This window comes from Heterobasidion irregulare, assembly GCF_000320585.1.
Source record: "Heterobasidion irregulare TC 32-1 unplaced genomic scaffold scaffold_06, whole genome shotgun sequence".
Classification (NCBI taxonomy): Eukaryota; Fungi; Basidiomycota; class Agaricomycetes; order Russulales; family Bondarzewiaceae; genus Heterobasidion; species Heterobasidion irregulare.
The window spans coordinates 38,579-58,589 of NW_009258202.1; the positions used below are offsets into that span (position 1 = coordinate 38,579).

A 20,011-nucleotide genomic window follows, 5' to 3' on the forward strand; every position below is an offset into this window, starting at 1 on the left:
TGCATAATTGGCTTTCCACCCTGTCATAATTCCTCTCCTACCTTTTACTTCGCTGCCAACAAACCGGATGTGTCTGCCCTGAGGGAATTGGAGAACCTCGGCCAGTATGGCTTGAAGTTGGCGACCTTGACGGGAGATGGGGCCGGCGTAGGGGATGCAAGTGCACTCAAAATGTCCTATGGAGTGCGCCTTACATCTGTTCGGTGTTCATCACGCCCTCATCGCCTCGCTGATAGGGCATCTTGAAAGGGATAACAGGTCTCTTCACTACTATGGTCTTGGGTACAGATATTTTGATCTATTTCTGTCGCAGGCTGATGAACTTAACTTTCTCCTAGCCTCAAATGCATCGTCTTCTGCAACCACGACGGCGCTCTTGAACGAGCTAGCTATCTCTCAACCCTCGCTTCTGCAGCGGTCGACGCAGACAATCCCAGACATGTTTCCCAAAGCTTATCGTTGGGTGGATGAGATGCGCGAAATTTCGACTTTTGTCAGTGGACCTATGGGCGATGTCCATCGAGGTTTGGCGAGCGTTTTTGAAACCGTTGAGAAATCTGTCAATGAGGACGGAAATGCGAGGCAAGTTTTGGAGAAATTCGTAAAGGATGCAGAGGCCGTGTTAAAAAACACACAGTAATGTATTGTGCGCCCAACATTTTACAAATGGACTCTAGGTTGGCTGATTTCTTCACAGCGATCTGAATTTAGATAGCCTGTTGTCACCATATTCGCACACATGACAACTACTGATCGGCTACTTCCAAAAACGATGGGAAACCGCGATAGTCCGGCTTGTTCTTTTACCACCAACAACACGTTCTCAGATGTCCCACACCATCGCCATCGTTGCCGCAGGTGCAATGGGAAGCGCCGTCGCGGCACGTCTCACTGCAGCAGGCTGTACTGTTCTCACCAACCTCGACGGCCGCTCTGATGCGACACGTCGTCGTGCACTCGAGGCTGGCATGATTGACGTCCCGTTCACTGATATCCCTCGCCGTGCATCGTGCATGCTCAGTATCATACCGCCGAGCGACGCGCAGTCTCTCGCAGAACGCTACCTCGAAGCCTGCAGGGCATCAGCGAATGCAGGAGTTGCGACGCCGGTGTACGTCGACTGCAATGCTGTCAATCCACAGACAGTCAAGGGCATTGCCACCCTGTTCAAGCAAACTGGTGTTGGGTTTGTAGATGCGGGTATCATTGGAGGTCCGCCGCGAGAGGGCTACTTCCCGACGTTTTATGCGTCTGCTGATCAGCACGATCTCTTTGCGCTTGGAGCCCTAGAAGAGTTGCGGACCTATGGGATGAAATTGGCAGTGCTGAAGGGCGATGGCGCTGGCGCTGGAGACGCGAGCGCGCTGAAGATGTCGTACGCTGTACGCGGTTCAATCCATCAATGTCTATTTGGCACTGAACTTCGCTGAAGGGTATCACGAAGGGCTTGACGGGACTGTTCACCACGATGATCCTTTGTTCGTCTCGCTCACCTTCTTTTCTTCCAGTACTGTACGCTCACGTAGTCGCCCAGCCGCCAATGCGGCATCTCCTGCCACCACCACTGCTCTCCTCCGGGAGCTTCATGCTTCCCAGCCTGCGCTGCTTCAGCGCGCGACGCGCTCCATTCCCGACATGCTCCCTAAAGCTTATCGGTGGATCAGCGAGATGGAGGAGATCTCCGAGTTTGTAGGAGAACCGTTACAGGATGTGCACAAGGGCATGTCGAACGTATACAGGCGCGTCAGAGATTCGGTGGGTGGGGACGGGGATGACCAAAGGGTCCTCGAGAAGTTCGTGAAAGATGCGATAGAAATATTGGAGAAGGAAAGGGAAAGTATCTGAGTGTTCGACTTGAACCGGAAAGCATGGGACCGAACGGTACGCGTTTGAGGTCGTTTGAGCAACAAAACTCATGAATCATATTCCATGTTACTAGATAACGCGCGCTTTGTTCAGAGAAGTGTGACGTCTATCATACATATCATAACGCATCAGGAAAGGCGCTTGCGGCCTGTACATGTGCTCAAGAAGGTGTACTATTTAAGTCCTCCTCGAGGTCAAAATTGCCGCCTCGTTTCTTCTCCGCAGTTTGCTTCGATTCACATCAGAGCACACATCCTCCAACGAAGACTTCATACGAGAGGATATCTTGCTCACCATGCACAAAAACACTGAACTATTCCCCATGTTATTCAACCATGATATCATACAGGGCGATGAAGAACTTTCCATTGCAATCACAGATTTGGAGTGTAAGCTCGGTGAAGGGCAGGGGTCGTTGATCTTAGAGCGTGCGGTAGCGGAAGAGAACATGATTCCTGTCATACTTGCAGGTAGGTCTTCACGCCTTCTCTTGTGTTGAGCATATCTTTATCTACGCCGAACAATGCAGCGATTGACGACGATTCCTTCAAAATGGTCTCAAAGCTGATATTGGATCAGTTTCCTTCGACCGTTGACCGATACTCGCCATTGCTACTGACATCACGATGGATAACCTATCTCTTTCAGTCTCTGTCTTCGCTCCAACTTGACGCACCTGCCGATGTATCGGGAGGACTTGAAGCATGCCTTCGTGATACCCTTCTTGGGACCCCCGTTCTAAATGCTCTCTGGGAGACTGTACAAGGGTCGGGCTCTGGAAAGAATTTTAGCCCGACGAAGAGGCGTACGCGAAGCAACCCTGGTCAAACGGATGAAGCGAAACTCGTCATCGATGCGAAGCCTTTCGTTCGTATGGATATCAAGGTCCCGACGACGATGGAAGCCGTTCGAGCATTGGGAGAGGAGATTCTCCGAAAGCAAAAAAACATTCTCAAGGTACTTTCAAGATCTAAGTTGCGAACGTGATGATTGACTTTTGACAGAGCTTTATGGGGATCTATCGGCTACCATCGCTCCTCCCGATTGCGAAGAAGAATTATTTGAACCTTTCAGTTGCGTCGACAACCAGGCCACCCACCATAACACCTTTACCCTATTCCAATCGCATCATTGATCTGGCGCCGACGACAAGGGCATCTTCATCGACAAGTTTTCCTTCACAGCCGCTGAGAGCATGGTTGTACTTTGAGAGTGCTGAAGGTTTCGGGGATCTCAGGATTTATCTGTCGGACCGAGGACAGGCCGATCTACGCAAGAGGAAAAGAGACGATGCTCGTTCGTATGAGATTGTCTTGAACAAGCTCAAGTAAGTACATTCAGTGAAGTAAACATCTTGCATCTCATTCAAGCGTCTGTTCGATGTGTAGAGATCTCTCTCATGGCCGCTTTACGAACTCTAATAATAAGAGACTAACTTTACCAGGGATGGGCGTCCCAGTCTTCAAAGCCAGGCTTCCCGGGGATGCCAGAATATTGGTAAGGCGGTTACACCATCTTGCCAACACTTCCATCACGCCTTTCCTTAGTATGTTGAAGATACAATACAAGAATTCGGCCTGAAGGTAAATGACCAGCTCGTCACAAGGTATTCTCCTCACATTCACCGCCCTTCAATCATAGGGGACCCGTCGTGGTATTTCGCTTTAAATGCAAGATATTGTGCCCGAGCTAACCACGAAGTTCACAGTCCTGACTATTCAAGGCATCTATAAACATGCGGAGATCAAGCAGGATCTCTGGAACCGGTTCAGCTGGGAGCGGGCTCGCAATCAGCACCTCGAGCAAAGCAATTTGTATGGCCTCATCTTATTCTACACCTACCTTTTTTCGTGATGCTTCACTTTGGTAAAAAAATAAAAAAATATCGAAATGCCAATCTCCTCTTTTTCCTGTTTAGGCTACATATCAACGAGTCCAGCGTCATCAAATACAAGCCATCTGACCTCTCAGAAGGCGACTTGACTGAGGTATGCCTTGACATTCTGTTCAGCTCCTAAATGCTCATATTGTCTGAAAAGCTCCATTCCCTCCTCGCGTGAGTTGTGGTATATCTCAATCACATCGACTGTCTCTGAATCACTTTGCTATGCTGCAGGTTGGAAAAATATGTGGTCTTATCGCAGGTACGAACTGTTTGACCAAATATACAACATTCACTCTAATTCCCCATGACAGAGCGTGTTGGACTGTAGGCGATTGATCAAAACTGAGATTGTTTAAACCCCTCTAATTCGCAGATAGGTATCATGGCAGATGAAGATGTTGCTCATTTTTTCCGTGTTTCGTGAGCAATCTTCCGCTCGCCTTCGTGGCCAAACTTTGCCTGATCGCGGTATTGCCAGCCCTCAAGAACAACTTGTCATCGAACATCCCCATTCCTGCTACGTCCTAGGTCGAAGTGGAACTGGGTGCGGAAATATGTGTTGATGTACTTCCAAGTCTGATAGACGTCCTTGCAGGAAAACAACGACCATTCTTTTCAAGATGCTTGGCATAGAGAGGGCCTGGGTGGAGAATGGTTGCATGGGGCCCCGGCCTCGGCAAGTCTTCGTGACCAAATCTCGGGTTTTAGCTGAAAAAGTCGAAGAATATGCAATGAAGTTCATGAGGGTGTTGGCTCGAGGAAATCATGTGCCACCCCACATCGTCCAGATGGTAGAACAATGGCGAGGACCCGCTCCTGAAAGACTGACTCACATCACAGATGATGACTGCGTTCGCGAAGACTTACCTTCGAAATTCAGCGAACTTCAAGATCATCATTTCCCACTATTCATCACCATTGATGCAGTGAGTTACAACGGCTATGTTTCCACTTCCTGCTAGTTAATGATCTTTAGTTTCGTGCGTTGGCCGCAGCTGACGTAGCGGATGGAGTGGACCCAGCTCATCCCTCTCGAGCTCTGCAGAAGCACCGCCACACGAGCCGCTTGGTTTCGTTTGAGGTATTCAAGCAGGAATATTGGCCACACTTTCCTACGTCAATCACCAAGGGCCTTGGTTCGTCGCGATCCACCCGTTCTCTCAAGCACCGTTGACTAATAGAAGTCCCAAGCTCCTTCCTTGGTCTACGGGGAGTTCATGGGTAATAATCTTACTATCATGTTTACGCCGAAGTCGAAGTTGATGAATGTGGGTCAGGGTTCATCAAAGGTTCACAAGAGACACTCAGGACACCCGACCGAGTCCTCGATCGCCAGACGTATCAGAACTACAGTACGAGAATGCAGCCAACGTTTGCAACAAAACGCTCCGACCTCTATACGCTGTTCAAATTATACACAGAGCGTAAGCGCCGTCATGGTGACGAAGACCCAGCAGATCGGCAAGTCAACATCTTTGTTTCGGGCACAACAGCGTATTGACGATATCTCAGAACACATGCAGCGTTAGATGCAATGCATTTAAAGAAGCTTTCCGGAGATAAGGTAGACTTTCTGTGAGTTCATTAATTCATTATTCTCCGGAGTTGACAATTCACCTGTTTACCATTTGAAAGCTATGTAGATGAGGTCCAAGATCTTCTTCTGATAGAAGCTGCCTGTAGGAGGTTTTGCACGCTCAGTGTCCTTTTGCATCTGAAACTTCTGGCATTCATCCTAGTTTTGAGGTCGATTTGCCAAAATCCCAACGGTCTTTTCTGGGCAGGAGATACCGCTCAAACCATTTCTTTCGGTAGCGCATTTCGCTTTAATGACTTAAAGGCTTTCGTGTATCAGGTGGAGGTGGGTATCTAGTGCTTGTACACCTCATATGTTCACCTTGATTAACACCTGCTACTGTACAGAGACAGCTGGACGAAGATGGCCGTCGATGGTTCATGTACAAAGAACCAGAGTCTTTTCAGCTTACCATAAATTACAGGTCGCACGGAGGCATAGTCAGATGCGCTCATTCAGTCGTTGAACTAATCTCTAGATTCTGGCCTGATTCAATCGACGTCTTAGCGGAGGAGAAAGGTATGATCGATGGGGTTCGACCAGTCTTTTTCGTTGGCAAGGATGAAATAGACTACAGCAAATTTTTCTCTGGAACAGAGAACGTAGCCATCGAGCTTGGGGCGAACCAGTGTACGTGTATATGATCATATCTATAACTGACGCTGAATGTTTTTTGTTACCAGGTATTCTGGTTAGAAATGATGCAGCAAAAGATAAGCTGATGGAAAAAATTGGAGATATCGGATCGGTATTGTGAGGATCTCAACTTCCTGGTTGTTGCTCTCCAGTGTTTGAACAAGCTTCATATCTAAATTCGGCCCGGTTACAGAACTCTCTTTGAGAGTAAAGGTCTCGAATATGATGACGTGCGTAAACACCCTTCTTGACGAGTGATGAATCTGAGCGTGCGCCGTGAACGTAGGTGTTGCTCTATAACTTCTTCGAAGATTCAGAGATCGACGAGAGAAAATGGCATGTTTTCAAGAACATGGCATCCGATACCGACAATACTCGAGCACACCGATCTGACTTTGGAGAAAAGAATGCTGAGATCTGTGCTGATGTCAGTATCACATATCTTTTTACTGCTGAGTCAAGCCCGCTCATTGACGAATCCACTAGCTGAAGTTTCTTTACGTCGCAGTAACACGAGCTCGCAGGAACGTGTGGTTTTTTGATCAATCTGACAAATGCGAGCATATGAAGGTCAGCATCGTTCACTGTATCTTCAGGAAATTTTAATGCAGTGCTATTGCCATTGAAAGGCATACTGGACAGAGAAGCAGCTGATCGAAGTGCGTTCAACGCATGAAGGCATATCAAACTTAGCTGTTGCATCAAAGCCGGACGATTGGGTAAATCGCGCCTGGGAATACTACAATCGTCACCAGTATGGCCAAGCAGTCAGTGCCTTTCGGCGTGCCCATTTGCCTCGTGAAGCCGCCGTCGCTTCTGCGCACGTACTGCAAGGCATAGCTCAACGATGTCTCGAAGACGGAGGTTCGCGTTTCCGTGCCTTTGAAGGAGCTGCTGACGCCTTTAGTGCGTGCGCGGCTCAAGCCAGCGGAGACGAGGACCGAGGAGCCCTCCTCTACAAAACGGGAGAGTGTTATATGGCAGCCAGAAAATCTGACAAGGCAACGACAGCATTTGTCGATGCCGCCAAAGCATTCACTCAATGCGCAGCAGACTTGGCCCCCACGAGCTCACAGCAAAAGATATTCTACCGTCGTGCAGCAGAGTGTTATGAAGGCATAAAGATATACCGGCAAGCTGCTGAAGCCTATGTCCTGGCATTCATGTTTACCAAAGCAGTCGTCAACTACCGTGATGCAAGATTATTAGAATCTGCAGTCGAGGTCATCCTGCGCCACAATAATCTGGTCGATGTTGAAGTAGCAGATCACGTAAAGGAGACTGCACGCTTCGAGTTTTTGAGTAAGCAGAAAGTCGAGTAGGTTCTTCATCACTCGTTCATGTCCTTATGCTGACCACTCACTTGAAGGCAAGCCAAAAGGCTATTCACCACCGAGGAAGAATTCGAACAGTACTTAATTGACCACGACTTCACTATAATCTACTCTCAGTTCCTCGAAGACAAGGGAGAGTACGAAAAAGCTGCGAGATTGCATCTCCAAGAAGGTGATAGAAAGCGTGCGATCAATATCCTTCGCAAGGATCCCGATCGGCAAACCACTGTTGTCGCCTGGACTCTCGATGCTCTCTGGATCATTTTGTCATTCGCGGTACAGAGAGAGGACTTGGCTACAACGCAATTGGACGATGTTCAGTATTTCTTCGAAGTCTTGGCCAAGACTGACACTGAGGCGTTCAGCATAGACGCTGATCAAGAGGTGCGAGAGCTCGATTGCCATACAGTGACGCATGTGCTTAATTTCATCGCTCTATGTAGTTCACAGTTTTCAAGGCTATATTCACATCAGACATAGAATGTTTGACAAAGTTGGGACGAATACTTTGCTCATCAAATACGAACAAAGCTCTGTCACTTCTCTGTTTGGACGCCCTGTTTCATGATTTGTTAAAATTAGAGATCGACACACAAGCCCAGACCATCGATTTTCTTCTTGTGTTCCATGCCTACGCACGGGTCATGCAAGAGGTCATCAAATTTTCTGAGCCCTGGACGCACAACGCGTGGCAAAAGTTGTTTTCATTTGAACTAGCTGGCGAAGCTCAAGTTCGGATTCGGCCTGGAACTTTCTTGCACAAGTGCTTTCCTCAGCAGGGAACGCGAAGTACCACAGCGAATAAACGCACTATACGAATTTCCAATCATTATTTCACCCAAACCCTCCATCGACACCTGACTCGACGTCTCCGAACAAGAATACTCGATGAGAACGTCATCTGTCGCCTTAAAATCAGACTGTTTGACCCTTGCCCCAGAGTCAGTCTCGCGGGAGCGTGTCATCAATTATATTGCGGCCTTGTCCACCATCCTAATGAGACATGGTACCACTCAAGAGCAAGGTGTTACCTTCTGCAGATCATCATCCTTCACATTCTGCAAACGACACCGTCCGCTGATACGATGAATGAACGGACGCCTCTCAGAATGTATGTGCCCAGTACTCGTGAATATTCTATCCATAGCTTACCGTCTTGCTAGCTTCTGGCTGGATAAATTGGAAGATGTCTTCAGTCCGTTGATATACCTGCACGGCTCACTATCTGCGCTTCGCATGGATCTGATACCGGAGGCCCCTACAGCGATCCAGATTCTCAAGGGGTGGATACTAGACACCTTATTTGCACTTGATGCGACTGATACAGAGACATCATTTCTCGAACATCTCCTGAAAGCAACGACGCTTGGCTTGGCAATAAATTATCAGGCCACCACGCACTATCTCCAGCGCATACCCAGCGTAGTGTCACCAAAGGAACGCCATCAGCGGCTCCTTACTGGTGGCGGCCTTTATTCCGAACCAGTCTACGTACTCCATAGCGTTATCGCTTTCCTTACAGGTAGTCCAGCGAGGCCGGATACAGATTTGATGCGCGGGGTGTCTTTTCTGAAGTGAGTTACAATTTACTGATAGACTCCATGAATTCCAGATTCCTCATATTAACATTGCAGATACCTTGTCAATAAGTCTATCTCTATTCACGCTGGCGTCTTGTGCGGTTTGGTAGATCGCATTTGCGGATTATTCATTCTTGTCGAAAATTTCAAATCACACGATGGCTTGCATGATGTCATGCTTCCTCGCTCTTGGCTCGCGGAGCTCTGGCAACCGTTCATCAAGTGCAAAGACAAAACAAGCAGTGGCTACAAATTAATCCTCTCACTCTTGAGGCAGCTGTTGGAGGACGTATGCGATGCCGATTCATCTTCTCGTACGTTCGGCTGGTTTGATCGATACGTCTGAAACCTGACGGTTAAATATGTTGCAGAACACGTCATTTGTCCCGAAAACATCCCACTATGGGCGACAAAGAGCAGTTGCATCGCTCGGATGTGGGTCGAGCCGCTTTCTTGATTCGAGATAATTCGTTGAAAACATCCATTCATCGCAGGTGCAGGGCTATATGTCTTCGTGAGTAAATGGTATTCTCGATTATCATCCATGGATCATGACGCCAGATGACAGTCGGATTCAATATCGACGATACATTCCTTCGAAATGGAATATACGACGTAGTCAGTTCGCTATGGACCGACTTAGACGTTGATAACGGACCGGCTACTCCCTTCATCCCGAGTCGTCTCGCCTCAGCGTTCGTCTTGTCGGTCTCTGTATCTATACTCCCTAGTTGACAATATCCTCTAGATATATGCAAGCTCGCGATTGGGATGGCCTTGCAAAAGTGGTCAAAGCATCAGCCAAGGATTCGAGTATGGACGAAATGGTTCAATTGTGCTGGGACAATCGAGATCAAGCCAATATTGCAGGAGTGCGACGAGTCATCTTCCACAGGATCGAAGACATCCCGCGCTTATTGGATGAACATATCTCTCATAGACTTCCATCTCTTGCAGAGGCCCGTTTTCTGCGCGTTGAACCCAGAAAGGCTCCAAGGACAGATGAGGGGACCGAACTTGCCAAGCCAGGTGCTGGCGTGGGTGATGCTGAAGAAACAAGATCGGCGATTAGTGAAGAGGCCCTCACGGAACAGGTGGATAGTCTCGCTGGTAACGAATATACAAACGAAGCTGCTCCGGTCGAGTTTCCGCCAACATACGTGTCGGAGAAAGAGGACAGGGCTGCGCGTGTTATCCAGCGGGCATTCCGGCGCACTCTTCGCCGTCCTCAAATATCGCTCAAGAAGCCCGGGGATGCTTTGCGAGCACGGCTGCTCAAGGAGTGCCTAGTCCATGAACGGACCGTTGAATGGGTATCAAAGGCGCTTCGTCATATGTATCTTGATGGTTTGCCATATCTGATGCACTGCATCGAGCGCACTCTCGAGAAGGCAAAGGACATCAAGAACGATATCAAGAAGAGGCGCGCCGAGGGACATACCTTGGACGCGATGGACGACATGAACCAACAGCAGACAAAAATGAAGTTCGTTCTAAGTCCCTTTTATGTGACTGATCTTCATTAATTGCTCCAACGCAGCGGTATCATCAAAAGTGCAACAGCGATGATGAAGGAGCTGCATCCTACCTCTCACATTCATAACTCATCAGATACAACTCTGCTTCTGAACAAAGCAACACAGGTGAAGGATTTTCTCAATGAGGTTTCTGGAGAGTCACAGCTGCATTCTGAAATCGAGATGGCGATAAGGGTGTACGGGTTACAAAAAGGTGGAGGAAAGAAGAAACCAATCCTGAACACAGAGGATTTATGAGTAGTGGCGAGCCAGCTGGGGACTTTATAGCATGTATGCATTGCTGTGCCAGAGCTGTGGTGATGTTCACCTTAGTACAATACAGGAGACCACAAGGCTTTGACGGTATAACTATATCTATGCACGATAGAGTTCGCCTTTGTCTACGCTGTTGATTTATAGAATCTGACAATATCCTCCGACTGGATTACTAGTCGTGGACTGCGATAGGCTGGATTTGCTTACTAAGCCACCGGCGTCTAAGAGCTACCCGACGTGATTGCCTTCTGTGAGTCCCCCGTGCCAGCCTGTACCGCCCCCAGTGTCGTATGTCGCGCGCGCGGCTGTGCTAAGTGCACAAGCAATGGGCTCCACTGAGTGCACGGTCTGTACAGCGCTGTACATATCGGCCTACTAAATGCTGTCCATCTCAAACGCAGCCTTTCAAAAGCTATATAACTCACGAGTACTACTCGAAAGCTATCAACACTCACCGACGTTCTCAGATTTGACCTTGGCCCTCCTGCCTTACTACTTCGATGTCTGACAAGCTCACTGAATACTATAACCGTGATTTCAAGTCTGGCGAGTCTGATTCAGCCCCTCCTCCGTACTCCGAGCAACACAGATTTATCGCTGAGCATACCCAACAACCCTACGCTCATCCTCCTTCTGAAGAACAAGGCTATCGTTTTCTTCATACACCATCCACTGTCGCATCAGGTTCCAGAGGACTGGCCGACTCATATTATCAGGACGATCATGCCCATATCTCACCATATACCGCGCAGTCTGCTCAATACTACCCTCAGCAGAACAGCTCATCAAATGCTACGAACACATACCGTTATCCCCTTCCCTCAGCCGCTTCTTCATCCCAATACTCTCATGCAATAACGGGTCCCTTGGGGATCCGTCAAGGGACCCCTCCAGGATTTACCTACAATGGCAAGGCTCCTCCTAAGCGCGACCCTTTCACACCGCCTCCCCAAAGCTTCGCTCGCGCCCCGAATCCCAACTGCCCTTATCCGCTCCTTCCGTCTCCCATTTACATTCCGTCCCAAACCAGAACAGATATCTCATCTGGATTTGCACCCATTTTTCCCGTTCCTGAGCTCCTTTTTGCTCACGACGTCCTCCCAGAGGACTTTTCACGCCTCCTTGAGGACTGTCACCTCATGGGACAGCTCGTTCTCGGCGATAAGATCAAAGCAAACGTCTTGCCTATGGTGTTCGGGATAGGATTCCTTCCTGGGCTGTTCGTGACGAGTGGAATCGAGAACAAGATGAGTAAGAAGAAAGTCGACGATGTCAATGGCCTCGTGGAGGTCTGGGACCAGGCATTCTTTGCGCCGAGGAGATTGCGAGTGTGGATCGAAGCGGGGAATCAGAGGGATGGGAAAAGCAGGAGCCGCTCTTCGTCTTCATCATCTTCATCTTCTCGCTCTAGCTCGGATGGAGAGCGTATCAGGAGAGGATTATCAGATATAGGGATGAGGAGTGACAGGAAGGAGAGGCGACGCCAAGCGCGCAGAGACCGAAGAAAAGAACACCGAGAGCGTAAAGAAGATCGTAGAGAACGGAGGCACGAAAGAAGGGTCAGTATTCTTTCATCTCCTCCGCGTCACAGCTTGTCTGACCGCTACCGTGTCTCAGGAATCAAAGCGTGGGCAAGGATCGACGAGTGCTGTCAATCAGGTTTACTTGGTCATTGGCAACCGTTAGATGAGGAGCGAATAAGGGTGATAGATTTTAGAGAACCTTGTTTTTTGTATAAAAAAAAGAACCTGAAATTTCGTAATCTCACAGTTTAATGTGATGAAATGTAACACAGCGTCCTGATACTGTAAATGCCGTCCCGATCCAATACTGGCGCGAGGGGGACGTGACGCGAGGCCATCACATGACTAAATAACACTATCATGTGATGCGCAGTCTCCGCCACGTCCTCGAAGATCATTTCCGGTAAAGCACTTCAGGGGACTAAATTCCGCTCTTATCTTGTTTGACGCTGCGAAAAGCTTGATAGTGGTATGTGTTAGTCGCTCGAGCCCGGTGCACCACCCACACGACTGAGTACTTGTAACCCAGTTCTAAGCCGGAACCAGATTTTCACGGTATCCTTAACTCATTGTTCGTCTCATTCTTATCATACAGTGCACCGGGACTTGGTTTCCCGACCTGATTTTATGTCGAAGGGTGGATCTTTTAACCTTGAACGCATGGAAGCGAAACCGAGTACAGATAATATCGATGAATATCTTCGCCCTGTTGGTACGTGCTAGCATGATGTTGGACCTCATTTCCTCACATCCGCACCCAAATATCCATGGATCAAAGGCTTACTCGAGCAATGGTCGACCGTTCGCCACGATCTTGGCTTCTATTGCTCTGTAGGCATGACTGGCCGCTATCACCCCCCAACTTCTTCTCAGTTAAAGCCTGATACTATCTATTCCGCTCTCAAGACTGTGATTAGCCGGCACGCTCCACTCGGATCTTCCATTGTCAACGAATCAACGCTTACCCCACACCTCGTTCGCTTGCGACGAATCGATTTGCGTGAGGTTGTATCATTTGTACCGACTCCGGAAGGAGCCGATAGAGATCGTGAACTCGATAAAATTATATCCACGAATCACTCGATACCATTCAAGGACTTAGGCCGTCTTCCCTTGTGGCGTATCGTGGTTTGTGTGCCTTCCGAGCATCACTCTGCATCAGATAAACATGGCGTCGATATCTCACTGTTCATTCATCATGCCCTGGCAGATGGTGGTAGTGCGGTCATATTCCATCGCAGTCTATTTTCAGCTCTTAACTCGTCGAATGATGAGGACAACGTCGATCCGATCGTGGATGTTCCGCCGCTACGTCTACTCCCCCCACTTCATTCCCTTTTATCAATGCCAATCTCCTGGTTCACACTTGGCAAAGTTTTGTACCACTCGTGGTTTCCACCTTCGAGCTCCTCGCTTTGGACTGGGCCCGTCATCACACCAACCAATCCGCTCATCGCCGAAACTACACATTTCGTCCTTCCGTCGTCATCTGTATCCTCAGTCACTACCTTGTGTAAAGAAAATCAGACGTCTTGGACGGCTCTGTTGGAGGCGATCATAGCCAAAGCCTTGTTCGACATACTTCCAGTGGACGGGACTGCCGACCAGCTGGCCTGCTGTTGCGCTTTCAGCTTGAGACGCTTCATTCCCATCCTTGGTTCCAAGGACATGGGCGTCTTCTATGCTTCTGCGACACATCATTTCAGCCGCACAGAAATGAACACTTCCGGTACCATTGGCCTCTGGGACGCAGCACGGCGCATCAAACTCGCTTTGGATGCGAAAATAGCAGCAGGGGATCGTGATCAGGACACAGGATTGCTGCGGTATGCGAGTACCGTGCGTCAGTTTGTGATGGATCAGGTTGGAAAGAAGCGCGGCGCTTCTTTTGAAGTATCGAATGTAGGGGTCGTGCAGTTTGATCAGACGGAGAAGGATCATTCCGTTTCGGACTGGACAGTCCAACGCATCTTGTTTTCGCAAAGTGCCAACGTCGTCGGGGCGCCCATCACATTTAACGTCAGTAGTGTCAAGGGCGGGGATATGTGCATTTCTGCGAGCTGGCAGGTTGGCGTGGTGGACTCCGCCCTTGCCAGGAATCTCACAGAAAAACTCAGCACGTTGCTAACAAGTTTGGTTATTTGATACCACGGACTGTACATTATTTGTTGAGGTAACACTTGTTTATTGGTTTCTCTTCGTCATCCAACATGAAGCTAATGCTTTCTCTCACACAGATATATCCTGCTGCTACAGTCTATGAAATCACATCACTTGACTGTAAGGTGCTCAATTTTATAGTATGACCTTCATGGCATAACATACATACGTAGCGAGACTAGTGAAACCTCATCTTGTCTTCGAGACGCGAGGAGGCGTGGTACCTCGCTGACAACATCCGAGGCACCCAATATACTTGCGTCAGGTTCAAAACACTCTTTGAATTCAGGTCGATCCGCGCAGCGTGTAGTGATGGAAACAAATATCAACCTACTGTCCACCAATCAGAGCACACTGCATTTCGCGGCATCAAGCCTCATCAAGCACTTAGCGCTTAACATTGAGACAGCTAAGTATTGATGTGGATTCAATATGACAACTGCATACATGAGAATCCCCTCCAAGCCTATAAGACCGGCATCCATTCAGCCAGTATTCACTCGGTTGATCCGTAAGGCTACTCTGCTTTCTCCTTCCTCTTTGCCGCAGAGAGCCATTCTTTTTTCTCTCCCTTCTGCTTTTCTCACGTTTTCACTACACTCTCCACACTCCGCTAACGAATCTCATTTACGACCTTGCAGAGTATTGACATTCATATCTATTCATGTCTTCAGAGTTGTCCAATGTGGGGAAATTTCAAGAAGCTGTACATGATGCCAATGCCAGCCGATACTTCACGCGTGCGTGCCCTGAGCTGTCACCATGATCCACTCTATTCTGACTGTTTCTTATGAATGATAGTGATTGGGGTGTCTCTTCTCGTATATGACCATTGTCTTACACTACCTGATGAGGTACTACTCATTTGGATCGCCCCACGCTCATTTGCGAAGTACGCGTTCCTCGCAAACAGATACCTGGTTGCCATATGTTTGCTCATCGTTGCGGATGGTATGCATACTCTTTGGCTATATGAGATAGGCTACTGACATTTGTCGATCAATAGAAATATGTGGATTTGTCGCGTACTCCGACATCGTAAGTAGACCTGGTTTTCTTGCGATCCGAAGTGCTGAATCTCCAGTCCAGGCGTAATTCTTTTTCTCTCTCGAGAACCATTTAATCGTTGTAATAACGATGCCTTTCTTGAAGTTGTCAGGGCATATTATCTGCAGTATCAATTCTTTCTATTTATTCGATCGGAATGGGGAACATCCTCATGCTATTTCGCGTGGCACTGCTCTGTGAAAAGGATCGAGTATGGCTTCCATTCATATACCCTTGACTTGTGCTTGAATTTCCAATGACAGACCATCCTGCGATTCCTCATCGGGAGCTTTATTGCCAGCTTCATTGCCACGTTCTCGACGATGGTTGTCGTGATCACAGCCCTTGCACGTATGTTCTATCTTATCACCTTATAGAACAAGCACATCTCACACAGTCTAAGCAGCTGGAATCAAATGGCTACCTACAGCTAAGATGTGCGTAACGACAAGCACGAGTCCAGTTTTGATCGCTGTTTGGGCCTCTCCTGTGTGTTGTTCACTAGATTCTGCTTTTACATCCCTTTAAAGTCTGGCATCCTAGATGGCTTTCGAGGTCGTTGTGCTCATTCTCACCACCTACAACGCTTTTTCACGACCACGTCCTGCTGACGTTCAACTCACTGAAATTCTACATCGTGATGGTGCTCTTTTCTTTCTAGTGCGTTTTCTCTCTCTACTGCTAACTGAGGAACTGAGCAAGAGTTTGTAGGCCTTGACTGTCCTCCGAATCCTGAACATTGTTTTTGCGGCGACTGCCAATCCTGGAACGACTATGTTCGCTGTCTTGTACGTACCGTATTTTGCCCATCGCGACAAGACTAACGCAGAATCATTGAAGCTTTGTCTGGTCGATGGTGACGCTCACGCTCAACCGCTTGCTACTTCACATTCGCGCGGCCGAGGTCGCAGAAAAATCCCAATCTGATATGTCAGATCCTGTGATGGCTGGACCTGCTACGTCCGGCATGCCCTTCGTATTGAATGGTCGCGCGTCCCCATTTTCATTCGGTGTTGTCGAAAGACAAGGAGTGCTGGATAATTGTGGGTGAGCACGGAGAATGGAGGTAGTTGGATAATGAGATGGCGTTCTCCCGATAGGTTGCCATGCACTGCTATTGCTGCCGGCCCTGCCTTGCTGCCCTGGCCTGGGATTGAAACATTGATACGACACTGATTCTAGGAGTACTTATTATCTGGACAGCGACTTCATACACTACACCTCCACGTCAAGCTCCCCGCGACTTAATTATTCGTACTGCTTTGTCGTCACAAATCATAGTCTCGATTGCCTCACAGATCTGGAGACGTAAGAGCCATCGGGAGACAATGATGCTGGGTACCAATTTTTGAACTCCGTGATTGTCCCTGCTGGGCCATCCATTCCTTGCTCTCACTGTCTCCCAAGGACATCATCCAATTTACGCATGCTCCTTCTGTTTTTCCAGTCATCATCCACTAGTATCAAGTTTAACTGATTAGTATGATCATGCCAGAATGGATGCATCCCATGTGTTCTCTCGGATTCCTTCTCGAGACGCTGCGATGTCAAATACATCAAAAATGTTGATGGAATAGCAGGTTGTCACGGGATGACCACCCTCGCCATCATATGAGCACCGCATTGATTCCCGACAAGGGGACGTCGGAATAGAGATACTGAAATAGACTGTAATGCAGTCTGCGCCGTGCTCGATTGGGTTCGTGCGTCCTGCTCCGAACCGTCACCACTCACCTCCATTCTTTTTTCTCTTCTGTTCCATATTTTTGCTGTAGCAGGGCAGGCCCCCCTTTGTACGACTTTTAATTACGCTCTATCTCGACTGTTAGTTGACCAACGTCGACACGCCCCACTGTCCACGCCGATTCTCTTATCTACGTGAACCTGTAGGTATTCATGCTCTGCTCCAGCACTCCGCAGCACGCGCTTGACGTTCTTCTCAGCTTTGTGCTTCTGCAATGGCCGAGTTCTTTATTGCACCTAACGGGAACACAATACTCACAAAGCAACCCTATACGGTATCAGAGTCTCGCGGGGTCATCGTGAGCACCGCACGTCCAAATTACATCCTGACGTCTTCTGATCACTTTAATGGATGTTTTCCAAAGACACTGATCGTTTTTTCCTCAATCTCCGCTCTTGCAGTGGTAGGATTACTTGGTGCTCTCTCCGTATGTTCTCACCGTCGAGTGACTGTCATTATTCTAAGCCTGATGTTGTGGTGTCTCCTTTGACCGTGGCCCCCTCCAGATATCAGCACTCAACACGCGCTCATCAAATAACCCAAACCTATTCGTTCGAAGCCATGTCGTGACATACTTTGTCTCACTTCTGATGTGCGATCTCTTACAAGGTATGTGAGGCTCTTTCAATCACATCTATCTCGACCTTTCTGTTCTTTGCGAGTCAGTTAAGACGTCTGAGCTTAGGAAGTCATTGATGCGTGGGGCTTGTGCGCATCATGGCGTAATGGATATATCAGATGTCTGATTGATCAAGTGTAGCTCGGTGCTGATACACACTTTTTCGTAGCGATTGGGTCTATAATGACGACTGCGTGGGCGAAGAGTATGAGCGTTGATGCTGGCACGCTTTGCACCGCTCAAGGTATGTAGACTCATGTGCTTGATTGAGTCAAGCTCACCCACCTGGCGCCTCAGGGATAATCAAACATGTTGCCGACGTGGGAATTGCTCTATGGTAAGTTGCCTGCCTGATCTATGCCGAAGTTCATCGCTTACATATTGACTTAGGTCCCTAGTACGCTCGCCAAACAATTGTATGATCTTTTCTAACAGTTATGAAGGTCATAGCCTTCCATGTTTTTGGTATTCTTTTTTTTCGATTACCGCTCAAACGATATGCCTTATGGTGCATACTCATTGGAACATGGTCTCTGATCGCTACCTTGATCATAACCGGCCCTGCTACACTCGATACGGTGCATCGCGGCCCATTCTGTAAGCGTTGGATCTATTTGTTTATTTTTCTGAGACTACGGACTTACCGATGGCGATGCAGACGGTATTTCAGGACAATGGTGCTGGATCACACCAGAATATGGAGTTCAGCATATAACGTGCGTGCTCATTTGCCATTAAGTCGAGCAAGCGCTGTACTTACCTGTTCCCTAAACAGTCTGGATTACATGATTGTATGTATCTCACACGCTTCATGAAACTGAGACTAACATAACTATTCACAGATGTTCATATCCGCGGTCATTTCATTCGTTCTGTACACACTCGTGTACCTGAGACTTCGTGGCAACGTCGTCGTTCACGGTATCCATATCCGCTTTCGCATGCGCCGTGCATCTCTGTCTTGGCAAGGATCGGAACAGGGGATTCAAGACAAACATATCATGGTTGTTGCTAGACAAATGCTACTGTTCGTAGTTTCGCACTCTCTCACACTCTCTCGAGTTCCTTGTTGACTTTTACTTAGGTATCCTGTATGTACTTCTGATCTGACCGTCCTAGTCTAGCGCGTGCGCTGATATCATATCCTAGATCGCCTACACCATCATCATCCTGCCTATCGCTGCGGCGCGCTTCAGTGGCTGGTTCGGGCACGATGTCCCTTTCGGTGTAACCATTTTCTGGTAAGAGAACTACTGTGCACAGGAATCGCGAATCTAATGATACTGCGCACTCCGAAAGCGACACGATTTACCTCCTGTCTGGTGGGCAAGGATGTGTCTGTCGTCTTCAGCCCCCGTCTGATCACCCACATTATCCTGCAGGTACCACAAATGTTGTGCTCTTCAGCATCACACGCCGCATCCTTCCTCCTCGCTCAATCATTCCCAAATTCCTCATCTCCAAGCCCAAGCTCGTCGAAAGCACAGCTGTGACGAGTTCAGACGCGGACCCATACTACGGCTTCTATGCGTCCGGCAACCTCGGCCTCGAGATGGAGAAAGGAGACACAGAGAATCCGTTCGAGTTCCATAATTCTATGGGTGTATCTGGACGAGATATTGTTGGCGAAGAGGTAACAGAGAAGCGCGATCCCGGCGTGTCTACCCCTGCTTGGCGTTTGAGCGCAGGGAGCGGCCTGGATGTCGACTCGGATGCTGTCGTCCTTACAGAAGCTGGCATCCTCAAGCGTGTCTATAGTCCTGATGCAGATTCGGACTCAGATACCGATGTGCGCTCTGTTTCTGACGCTTCGGACTTTGTGGACGTAGATGTCTTGGGAGGGCCTCTGCGACACGCAGCACCGCTTCCTCAAGTGCCTAGGTCACCAAGAATCTACGACGAGGACGACGGGAGCGAGAGGAGCGTTCGTCGCGCAAGTGCAACGCCGACGACATTCATCAGCTTCTGAGAGTCGATGAGAGGACAAATCGTGGTCTTCCGAGTCCGGATTCAGCTTCAGCTTTTTATTTTTATTTGGGTTTGAGACTTCCGCTTTCGATCTGGGATTAGATTCTGGTGTCCGTGATGTTAAACTGTACCCTGTGTTCTGTTACTTCTTGGCCGCGTGCGAAGCACGAGTGGCAAATGGACGACATATTATCTTTGTGGTTTGCGGAGTGCGATACTCAGTTAAAGCTGTTATCTGCAGCTTCAATTGGTGGAATGCGTAGTCCGTGAATACCACCAT

The 20,011-nt window shown here is 48.5% G+C and overlaps 8 protein-coding genes across 8 annotated transcripts; all 8 read left to right on the forward strand.

Moving 5' to 3' along the window:
* Positions 1 to 171: 171 nt before the first annotated feature.
* HETIRDRAFT_418270 (uncharacterized protein) lies at positions 172 to 640 on the forward strand (the record flags this gene model as incomplete). Its single annotated transcript, XM_009548713.1, has 3 exons — positions 172 to 183; positions 237 to 282; positions 339 to 640. The coding sequence occupies 3 exons, from the start codon at positions 172 to 174 to the stop codon at positions 638 to 640; spliced, it is 360 nt and encodes a 119-aa protein (XP_009547008.1).
* Positions 641 to 827: 187 nt separating this feature from the next.
* Positions 828 to 1,845, forward strand: HETIRDRAFT_320728 (uncharacterized protein; the record flags this gene model as incomplete). Its single annotated transcript, XM_009548714.1, has 3 exons — positions 828 to 1,382; positions 1,433 to 1,478; positions 1,535 to 1,845. The coding sequence occupies 3 exons, from the start codon at positions 828 to 830 to the stop codon at positions 1,843 to 1,845; spliced, it is 912 nt and encodes a 303-aa protein (XP_009547009.1).
* Positions 1,846 to 2,161: 316 nt separating this feature from the next.
* Positions 2,162 to 3,447, forward strand: HETIRDRAFT_418272 (uncharacterized protein; the record flags this gene model as incomplete). The annotated part of the gene is made up of 4 exons (XM_009548715.1): positions 2,162 to 2,336; positions 2,396 to 2,823; positions 2,871 to 3,193; positions 3,255 to 3,447. The coding sequence occupies 4 exons, from the start codon at positions 2,162 to 2,164 to the stop codon at positions 3,445 to 3,447; spliced, it is 1,119 nt and encodes a 372-aa protein (XP_009547010.1).
* A 692-nt stretch (positions 3,448 to 4,139) lies between these two features.
* HETIRDRAFT_225844 (uncharacterized protein) lies at positions 4,140 to 7,579 on the forward strand (the record flags this gene model as incomplete). Its single annotated transcript, XM_009548716.1, is given in 17 exon segments — positions 4,140 to 4,171; positions 4,230 to 4,295; positions 4,347 to 4,677; positions 4,728 to 4,887; positions 4,943 to 4,972; positions 5,029 to 5,245; positions 5,264 to 5,326; positions 5,387 to 5,430; positions 5,491 to 5,612; positions 5,675 to 5,963; positions 6,011 to 6,080; positions 6,157 to 6,193; positions 6,250 to 6,390; positions 6,450 to 6,533; positions 6,593 to 6,833; positions 6,975 to 7,281; positions 7,333 to 7,579. Coding segments are annotated over 17 exon segments (2,481 nt in total), but the record flags the coding sequence as incomplete, so codon positions are not given.
* A 167-nt stretch (positions 7,580 to 7,746) lies between these two features.
* Positions 7,747 to 10,652, forward strand: HETIRDRAFT_320867 (uncharacterized protein; the record flags this gene model as incomplete). Its single annotated transcript, XM_009548717.1, has 8 exons — positions 7,747 to 8,408; positions 8,461 to 8,871; positions 8,932 to 9,191; positions 9,249 to 9,312; positions 9,372 to 9,391; positions 9,446 to 9,522; positions 9,609 to 10,363; positions 10,418 to 10,652. Coding segments are annotated over 8 exons (2,484 nt in total), but the record flags the coding sequence as incomplete, so codon positions are not given.
* A 518-nt stretch (positions 10,653 to 11,170) lies between these two features.
* HETIRDRAFT_451884 (uncharacterized protein) lies at positions 11,171 to 12,356 on the forward strand (the record flags this gene model as incomplete). The annotated part of the gene is made up of 2 exons (XM_009548718.1): positions 11,171 to 12,229; positions 12,288 to 12,356. 2 exons carry the CDS (start codon positions 11,171 to 11,173, stop codon positions 12,354 to 12,356), a joined length of 1,128 nt encoding a protein of 375 aa, XP_009547013.1.
* A 614-nt stretch (positions 12,357 to 12,970) lies between these two features.
* HETIRDRAFT_321211 (uncharacterized protein) lies at positions 12,971 to 14,338 on the forward strand (the record flags this gene model as incomplete). The annotated part of the gene is made up of 1 exon (XM_009548719.1): positions 12,971 to 14,338. A coding segment is annotated over one exon (1,368 nt), but the record flags the coding sequence as incomplete, so codon positions are not given.
* Positions 14,339 to 15,017: 679 nt separating this feature from the next.
* On the forward strand, positions 15,018 to 19,732 carry HETIRDRAFT_427395 (uncharacterized protein; the record flags this gene model as incomplete). The annotated part of the gene is made up of 26 exons (XM_009548720.1): positions 15,018 to 15,093; positions 15,155 to 15,304; positions 15,360 to 15,391; positions 15,664 to 15,751; positions 15,778 to 15,837; positions 15,864 to 15,889; positions 15,944 to 16,060; positions 16,112 to 16,188; positions 16,241 to 16,447; positions 16,604 to 16,708; positions 17,039 to 17,099; positions 17,230 to 17,286; positions 17,344 to 17,442; positions 17,509 to 17,571; positions 17,651 to 17,753; positions 17,933 to 18,007; positions 18,061 to 18,100; positions 18,154 to 18,160; positions 18,207 to 18,360; positions 18,422 to 18,479; positions 18,539 to 18,554; positions 18,606 to 18,790; positions 18,848 to 18,854; positions 18,913 to 19,004; positions 19,027 to 19,085; positions 19,146 to 19,732. The coding sequence occupies 26 exons, from the start codon at positions 15,018 to 15,020 to the stop codon at positions 19,730 to 19,732; spliced, it is 2,601 nt and encodes an 866-aa protein (XP_009547015.1).
* Between the last annotated feature and the right edge of the window lie 279 nt (positions 19,733 to 20,011).